The sequence below is a fragment of the Berghia stephanieae genome, chromosome 12 (assembly GCF_034508935.2).
Source record: "Berghia stephanieae isolate SIO BIC M18660-M18661 chromosome 12, UCSD_Bste_1.3, whole genome shotgun sequence".
Lineage (NCBI taxonomy): Eukaryota > Metazoa > Mollusca > Gastropoda > Nudibranchia > Aeolidiidae > Berghia > Berghia stephanieae.
Window position 1 is genome coordinate 40,027,822 of NC_088371.1, and position 10,000 is coordinate 40,037,821.

The window sequence follows — 10,000 nt, forward strand, 5'->3', positions numbered from 1 at the left end:
GGCACTGACCGTAGACGTTATGAAATCATAGCCTGACACGGACCTTAGACCTCATAAAATCATAGCCTGACACTGACTGTAGCCGTTATAAAATCATAGCCTAACACCGACTTCAGCCGTTATAGAATCATAGCCTAACACTGACCGTAGACGTTATGAAATCATAGCCTGACACTGACCTTAGACCTTATAAAATCATAGCCTGACACTGACTGTAGCCGTTATAAAATCATAGCCTGACTCTGACCGTAGCCGTTATAAAATCATAGCCTGACACTGACAGTTGACCTTATAAAATCATAGCCTGACACTGACTGTAGCCGTTATGAAATCATAGCCTGACACTGACTGTTGACCTTATAAAATCATAGCCTGACACTGACTGTAGCCGTTATAAAATCATAGTCTGACACTGACTGTAGACGTTATAAAATCATAGCCTGACACTGACTGTAGCAGTTATAAAATCATAGCCTTACACTGTCTGTAGCCGTTATAAAATTATAGCCTGACACTAACCGTAGCCGTTATATAATCATAGCGTGACTCTGACCGTTGACCTTATAAAATCATAGCCTGACACTGACCGTAGCCGTTGTAAAATCATAGCCTGACACTGACCTTAGCCGTTATAAAATCACAGCCTGACACTGACCTTAGACGTTATAAAATTATAGCCTGACACTGACCTTAGACGTTATAAAATCACAGCCTGACACTGACCGTAGCCGTTATAAAATCATAGCCTGACACTGACCGTATCCGTTATAAAATCATAGCCTGAAACTGACCGTTGACCTTATAAAATCATAGCCTGACACTGACCGTAGCCGTTGTAAAATCATAGCCTGACACTGACCGTAGCCGTTATAAAATCACAGCCTGACACTGACCTTAGACGTTATAAAATTATAGCCTGACACTGACCTTAGACGTTATAAAATCATAGCCTGACACTGACCGTAGCCGTTATAAAATCATAGCCTGACACTGACCGTAGCTGTTATAAAATCATAGCCTGACACTGACCGTAGCCGTTAAAAAATCATAGCCTGAAACTGACCTTAGACGTTCTAAAATCATAGGCTGACACTGAAGTAATTTGCTCATTTAGTCAATATGTGTGATTCCTGTTGACATCCAACAACTTGTTTGAAGAATTATTTATATTCCTCACTGGAATGCCTAGATAGGCGATGGTATCTTATGATGTGGTGTAATGGCTATATATATATATAATAATATATAATATATAATAATATATATATATATATATATATATATATCGCTATACTACAATGCAGTTGTATAGACAAACAATTCCATGAACTTTGTCACAATGCTGACTGAAAGTATAAAGAAAGCAATATGCAAAATCTTCCAGGGCAACAATCTTAAATTAATGACCATTGACAAACGACCATCTAACAAATCTACAAATAAAAACATATTCAACGATGCAATCCCCCCATACACAGACGCACTACAAAAAAGTGACTATGGCTATAAACTAAAATATGAGGAAGAGACCATTATAATATCAACGAAAAAACGTCAAAGAAAACGAAATATGACATGGTTCAACACACTCTACAGGAAGAACGTGACAACTTTTATCGGTAACAAATTCTTCAATCTACTACAAAAATGCTTCCCTCCCGGTCACGTCCTACACCCTATCATGAACAAAATCAACATTGAAATAGGATATACCTGGATGCCACACATACAAAACATTTTTTCTCCCAACAACAAACCAGAATCATTACAGACAGCTCAGCCCAGCAACAACCTACAGACGAAATGCAACTGCAGGACCCAGGCAACATGTCCACTAAACGGCAATAGGGAATGAGATTAGCGGAAGAGTAGCGTCCCTTGATTGGACGTCACCTTACAAAGAGAACGTCAACATATATATATATATATATATATATATATATATATATATATATTATATATATATATATTGTTTAAATTGAGCACAACTAAAGACAACTCGCTTGGCAATGCATTTTTCAAGAATGAGGTCAAAATTTTAAGAGTTAGATTTAATGGTTAAGAAGGCTAAACGTAAACTCATTGCCTGACACGAACCCGAAAATTACGTCACTATACAAAACGACCACCATAAGATGGCAAACATTGAGTTGTATTTGTTGAAGGAGGGTTTAGAGTCCGAAACATACGGATTTGTGGCGACCTACCCTTTGCCCATGGACATGTCGTTCATCATATCCGGATACTGAATCTGGCAATCAGGATTGAGGTGGTCGTTTTCATCGCAGCCAGACATTGGCGATAGCATTCCAATCTGATTCATGCATTCATCATAATTTATATTATTGGGGTAGTCGCAGCCATGCAATGGCGGTGGCTCTCCAATCTGATCCAGGCATTCATCATAATTTATATTATTTGAGTAGTCGCAGCCAGGCATTAGCGGAGCCTTTTCCATCTGATTCATGCATTCATGAAATATATCATATTGGTCGTTGCAAACAGGTGGTAGAGTTGTCTCGGTGTGTTTGTTGAGTTTTGGTCCTCTAGTTTTGGGCCGGGCGGTGCGATCTTGCTTTACACCTCTGTTCGAACCCTTTGATTTTCGACCCCATTGCCTTAAGAATTAATGATAATAATAACAAAGAAATATATTTATATTGCGCCCAATCCTACTTACAATAAAGCTCTATGCTTTGAAAATTGCATCAATCCATTCAAATGGAAAGATGAAGTAGTAGTAGTAGTTGAAGAAGAAGAAGAAGAAGAAGAAGAAGAAGAAGAAGAAGAAGAAGAAGAAGAAGAAGAAGAAGAAGAAGAAGAAGAAGAAGAAGAAGAAGAAGAAGAAGAAGAAGAAGAAGAAGAAGAAGAAGAAGAAGAAGAAGAAGAAGAAGAAGAAGAAGAAGAAGAAGAAGAAGAAGAAGAAGAAGAAGAAGAAGAAGAAGAAGAAGAAGAAGAAGAAGAAGAAGAAGATCAGAAGAAGAAAGAACAAACATAATACATTGGGGTTTTTAACTGTTGAAAATAACAAGAATTGATGTAAGAAGGAAAGAGCTTGAAGACAATAGATCATAAAAAATTTGCGGGAATCGGGGCGCGAACCCGCGACCTTACTAGTACGACAACTCCACCTGGCCGGGGAGATGGTAGCGCTACTGTAGAGCTATCCACCACTCCAAGTAACGTAGTACCAAACTTTATGTCTATTTTGAACCACTCTCCCTGATTATTTGAGGTCATAGGTTCAACACACAAAAGCCGTGAAGTTTGTTAGGCAGTATATAAGCTTAATTGTCATATTTTCAATTTAAACTATAACATAGAAATAATATAAAATGACAGCCTGGCACTGGCTGTAGCCTATATAAAATCATAGACTTACACTGACCGTAGCCTATGTATGATAATAGCCTGACACTGACCGTATCGGTATAAAATCATAGCCTGGCACTGACCGTAGACGTTATGAAATCATAGCCTGACACTGACTGTAGCCGTTATAGAATCATAGCCTAACACTGACCGTAGACGTTATAAAAGCATAGCCTGACACTGACCGTTGACCTTATAAAATCATAGCCTGACACTGACCGTGTCGGTATAAAATCATAGCCTAACACTGACCGTAGACGTTATAAAAGCATAGCCTGACACTGACCGTTGACCTTATAAAATCATAGCCTGACACTGACTGTAGCCGTTATGAAATCATAGCCTGACTCTGACTGTAGCCGTTATAAAATCATAGCCTTACACTGTCTATAGCCGTTATAAAATTATAGCCTGACACTGACTGTAGCCGTTACGAAATCATAGCCTGACTCTGACTGTAGCCGTTATAAAATCATAGCCTTACACTGTCTGTAGCCGTTATAAAATTATAGCCTGACACTGACCGTAGCCGTTATAAAATCATAGCCTGACACTGACCGTTGACCTTATAAAATCATAGCCTGACACTGACCGTAGCCGTTGTAAAATCATAGCCTGACACTGACCGTAGCCGTTATAAAATCATAGCCTGACACTGACCGTTGACCTTATAAAATCATAGCCTGACACTGACCGTAGCCGTTGTAAAATCATAGCCTGACACTGACCGTAGCCGTTATAAAATCATAGCCTGACACTGACCTTAGACGTTATAAAATCATAGCCTGACACTGACCTTAGACGTTATAAAATCATAGCCTGAAACTGACCGTAGCCGTTATAAAATCATAGCCTGACACTGACCGTAGCCGTTATAAAATCATAGCCTGACACTGACCGTAGCTGTTATAAAATCATAGCCTGACACTGACCTTAGACTTTATAAAATCATAGCCTGAAACTGACCTTAGACTTTATAAAATCATAGCCTGAAACTGAGGTAATTTGCTCATTTAGTCAACATGTGTGATTCCTGTTGACATCCAACAACTTGTTTGAAGAATTATTTATATTCCTCACTGGAATGCCTAGATAGGCGATGGTATCTTATGATGTGGTGTAATGGCTATATATATATATATATATATATATATATATATATATATATATATATATATATATAAAATATATATTTATATATATATATATATATTACAATGCAGTTGTATAGACAAAAAATTCCATGAACTTTGTCACAATGCTGACTGAAAGTATAAAGAAAGCAATATGCAAAATCTTCCAGGGCAACAATCTTAAAATTACCATCGACGCCAACAAAAAGACATTCGATTTCTTTAACAACGGCACCTATCAACCATATTCAAAATTCACCAACACCCCATGTTCGTCCATAGACAAAGCAACCACCCGACACCTATATTACAAAAACATCCCAGAGACCATTGACAAACGACCATCTAACAACTCTACAAATAACAACATATTCAACGATGCCATCCCCCCATACACAGACGCACTACAAAAAAGTGGCTATGACTATAAACAAATATATGAGGAAGAGACCATTATAACATCAACGAAAAAACGTCAAAGAAAACGAAATATGACATGGTTCAACCCGCCCTACAGGAAGAACGTGACATCCTCTATCGGTAACAAATTCTTCAATCTACTACAAAAATGCTTCCCTCCCGGTCACGTCCTACTGCCTATCATGAACAAAATCACCATTGAAATAGGATATACCTGCATGCCAAACATACAAAACATTATTTCTCCCAACAACAGACAAATATCATTACAGACAGCTCAGCCCAACAACAACCTACAGACGAAATGCAACTGCAGGACCCAGGCAACATGTCCACTAATTGCCTGAATCAAAACGTTATTTATCAAGCCACAGTTACACGCCCAGACACACCAAAACAAAAAAAACAAACGTTCGTCTCACTGAGTGTTCATTCAAAACCAGATATAACCTTTATAAACATAAACAAACGACATTCTACTACACTAAGCGAACATATTTGGAACCTCAAAAAAAAAACAACAAAAAAAAAACATACAACACAGCAATACATGGAGAATCATCTTGAGAACACAGTCGTACTCTCCCCCTCTTCAAACATTTGCAACCTCTGCATGCTTAGAAGAAAAATTCTTCATCATCACTAAACCGGATATGAAAACACTTAACAGAAGAAACGAACTAACATCTTCATGCAGATATAGAAAAAATAATCTACTTTCACTTTCACTTTCTGAAGAGATCGAATGCTCGAAATAATATAGTAGAATTTGATGAAATGTATACTTGAAGTATTTTATAAACGGCTCGTTGTATCAAAAGGTTGAGCAATATTAGTTCATGGTTTTTGTATATATACATACATATCCTTTTTCGTAGTCTCAGGCGGGCATATAGTACTGAGGGGGTCGTCTCTGGAATATGATTCGATGCAGCGAGCTGCCTCTTTATTTTGGATGCCTTTGGGTATTCTAGTTTTGGGGCGGGCGGTGCGGTCTTTCTTTACACCTCTGGCCTTACCCTTTGATCGGTCCAATTGCCTTCGGAATAAAAAGAAGAAGAATTTAAAAAATGAACAAACAAAATACAGTTTTTTAATTGTTAATAATAACAAGAAGTGGAGTGAGAAAGAAATTGCCAGAAGACAATAGAGAATAATATATTCGCGGCGATGGGGGGCTCGAACCCGCGAACTTACAAGTACGGCAACACCGGCTGGCCGGGAAGAGGGTATCGCTGCAGTCAGAGCTATCCACCACTCAAAAAAAAAAATGGAGTACCAAACTCTGTGTCTATCTTGAACCACTCTCCCCAACTACCAGAGGTCATGGGTTCAGGACACAAATGCCGCGAAGTTTGTTAGCCAGTATTTACGTTAATTGTCATATTCTCAACTCAAATTATGAAGGCCAATTATGAAATAGAAATAATGTAAAATGACAGCTTGGCATTGGCCGTAGCCTATTTAAAATCATAACCTGACAATGATCTTAGCCTTTATAGAAATAGCCTGACACTGACCGTAGCCTTTATAAAATTATAGGCTGACACTTATCACTTTACGTAGCTGTTATAAAATAATAGCCTAACACTGACGTAGCCGTTATAAAGTCATAGCCTGAAACCGACCGTAGCCTTTATAAAATCATAGCCTGACACTGACAGTAGCCGTTATAAATTAATGGCCTGACACTGGCCGTAGCCGTTATAAATTACTAGCCTGACACTGACCGTAGCCGTTATAAAATCATGGCCTGACACTGATAGCAGCCGTTATAAAGTCATAGCCTGACAATGACTATAGCCGTTATTAAGTCATAGCCTGAAACCGACCGTAGCCTTTATAAAATAATAGTCTGACACTGACAGTAGCCGTTATAAATTCATGACCTGACACTGACCGTAGCCTTTATAAATTACTAGCCTGACACTGACCGTAGCCGTTATAAAATCATGGCCTGACACTGACAGTAGCCGTTATAAAGTCATAGCCTGAAACCGACCGTAGCCTTTATAAAATAATAGTCTGACACTGACCGTAGACGTTATAAAATCATGGCATGGCACTTACGTAGCCTTTATAAAATCATAACTGACTCTGACCGTAGCCATTATAGAAATTTTAGCCTGACACTGGCCAGAATATTTCGTCAAAATACAGGCTACGCCTATATAAGGAAAGTAAACCCTGAGTTTTATTCAATAATGAACATTGTTTTGTGAATATTGCTCTATATGAATACTCAAGTAAGTCTGTTTAGAAGATTTTTCTTTTTTTTAAATTAATAAAAACTGACCAGTTTACAGAGCGCAATTTCACCTAAACGTGCTGAAAGCGATTTACAACGGGATCCTGGTCATCAGCAACATTTAACATGTAGGGCAGGTACTCATTTTACACCTAAGTATGTGAGAGAATATGAGTTAAGAGCCTTCTCCAAGGACTCATCTATGCGCCGAGAGAAGCTCGAACCCAGGACGTTCCTATCCGAAAGCGAGTGTCATACCACAATACCACATATCCGAAATATTACTCTTGCTTTTCATGGAATCATTTGTTTCGGCGAAGTGGCCGAGTGGTTAAGGCATTGCCCTGTGAGCTGAATGTCCAGGGTTGGAGCCCCCTTGAGGCACTTTCGATTTGTTCCTTGGGCAAGATTATCTACCCACAATTTGCTCATTCTGACTACAAGGGTTATTCCTGTTAACACCAGACATCTTGTTTTATGAATTATCTATATTTCTAAGTGGAATGCCTAGGCGACGATATCTTATGATGTCGTGGCAGAATGGCATATATATTATATATATATATATATATATATATATATATATATTGTGTGTGTGTGTGTGTGTGTGTGTGTGTATCCTTTCTTTAAAAAATATAGCCTTGTGGAGAACATTGTGCTTATTTGAGTCAATAAAAAAATTATACGGCCCAAAACTCTAATAAAAGATTGGAAAATTAGAAATGTATTTTTTACAGATAGATAAACAGATAACTTGATTTCCTTTTATAATTTAAAGTCGGTTGGAAAGTTCGTTGAGTCAAACAGACATCATAAAATACGTACCGACGACACTAACACTCTCAAAAACAACCAATTTCGACACTGTAAAAAGTTGTCAGTTTGGCGTTTTTACGCAAATCGTTGCATTCGACATATGTATTCACTCAATGTAAATGTTTATGATCGAAGCTCGAAGAAATAAGTAATAATGTGAAATTGGATGTAAGCTTCAATTTAATTACAAAAACAGATCAAATGAACGTTTCGGGTTTCCGCTTTATCAACAAAACAGGATGAATGAAACACCACAAACGAATGAGATAAAGTGGTAGTGGCGTAGTTAAGATGAATAAACAAAACATTGATGGGAAGGAAATAGTATGATCCTTTGTAAGGAAGCACGAATTAAAATAGAATAATAGATATTTCTAAAAGGTGCGCAATTAATTAAGTGAAAAGAGGGGAGGAACCGTTTAATGCAGTTTAGAAAGTGAAATATAAAAACGTGTAGACTGTTGTTGGAAAATAAATACACTGGAATTGAAAATAAATATCTAATTTACCGAAAGCTCCTACATCCCCAGTATTCTTTCAATTTGTATTTTGACCGTTGATCTTTTGTCAGGCGTTTATTTATTCAATTTGTCATCATATAGAAGCATTTAAAAACTCTAGAACAAACCTTGACAGATTTGTGAAAGTTTAGAATTTCCTAATTTGACTATTGTCTTGATTCTCGGCCGCCATTTTGATTTGTGAAGTATTGAAAAGTAGTGCAAAGCAGTCCGAGGTTTTATTTCTATTAGGGTTAGCTCGGAAGATTTTTTAAAATAGGGTTAGCCATAAGTCTTAGCAAAGGTGCTAGGGTGTTTGTTTTTCTTATTACTATTAGGGTTAGTTAAAGGTACTATGTTTTATTTTTTCTTGGGGTAAGTTGAGGGAATATTATTTGAGTTGTTTCCCTTTGTAGGGGTTTTCAAAAAGCCTCCCCAGGATCGTCTTACAACTCTGCTCACGTCTGCTACTTCAGGTTTATTTTCGCAGTTGATTTTCTTACCACAACCTGTTTTCACACACGGACAACTGTATGTTACTGTGTCACGGGTCAGAGGCTATAATGGCTTACACTTCATATTGGGCCACACAGAAAAATCAACAGAGGCTGTACCAAGTTACACAGACAACGTTGTTTACCAATCTGCCCTCATTAAATGATGGTGGGTACAATATCGAATGAAAATAGTTCTTTCCTCGCGAAATTGCGGGCTTTTTACAAGTATATATCTGTATGTGTGTGTGTGTGTGTGTGTGTGTGTGTGTTTATATATTTAAATTGAGCACTACTAAAGACAACTCTCTGTTCGGTGCATTGTACCAAAATGCCGTTAAAATATAAATCCTAGTGTTAGATTTTATGGTTAAGAAGGCTAAATGTAAATTCATAGCCAGACACGAACCAGAAAATTACGTCTCTATACAAAACGACCACTAAAAGACAGCGAACATTGAGTTGTATTGGTTGAAGGAGTGTTTAGAGTGCGATACATTAGGATTTATGGCGACCTACCCTTTGTCCTTGAACTTATGATCCGTCGTAGAATAAATAACGCATTCACCAGTAGTACTTTGGGAGGTCATCTCGCAGGCAGACTGCGGCTCTGTTTTTTTGGTGAGTTTGGGTCTTCTAGTTTTGGGGCGGGCGTTGCGGGCTCCCTTTGATCGGAGATCCCATTGCCTTCGGAATAAAAAGAAGAAGAAGGAAAAATAATAAACAAAATACAGTTTTCTAATTGTTGATAATAACAAGAAGTGAAGCGAGAAGGAAATTGCCAGAAGTCAATTGAGAATAATATTTTCTCTGGAATTCCCTGTCTCCCCACATCCAGAAACTCTCCAAATTTTAATTCTTTCAAGTCCAACTTAAAGACTGAACTGTTTCAAATAGCATTTACTTAATTCAGTTAAATTTTCTTCTAAGCTTTGAGTGCTGTAGTTTCTATTTCATTTTCCCTTTGTGTGCTGCTTCTTCTTCTTTTTCTTCTTCTTTTTGTTATATTATTATTAT

The 10,000-nt window shown here is 37.6% G+C and overlaps 1 protein-coding gene across 1 annotated transcript in view; it reads right to left on the minus strand.

Moving 5' to 3' along the window:
* Positions 1–10,000, minus strand: part of LOC144957665 (uncharacterized) — a 42,955-nt gene that overhangs the window by 25,725 nt on the left and 7,230 nt on the right. Inside the window, exons 3-4 of the mRNA XM_078889009.1 lie at positions 9,503–9,670; positions 5,788–5,964 (exon numbers count right to left, since the gene is read on the minus strand). Of these exons, the coding sequence (XP_078745135.1) occupies positions 5,788–5,964; positions 9,503–9,670 (345 nt within the window). The remainder of the gene's footprint in view (positions 1–5,787; positions 5,965–9,502; positions 9,671–10,000) is intronic.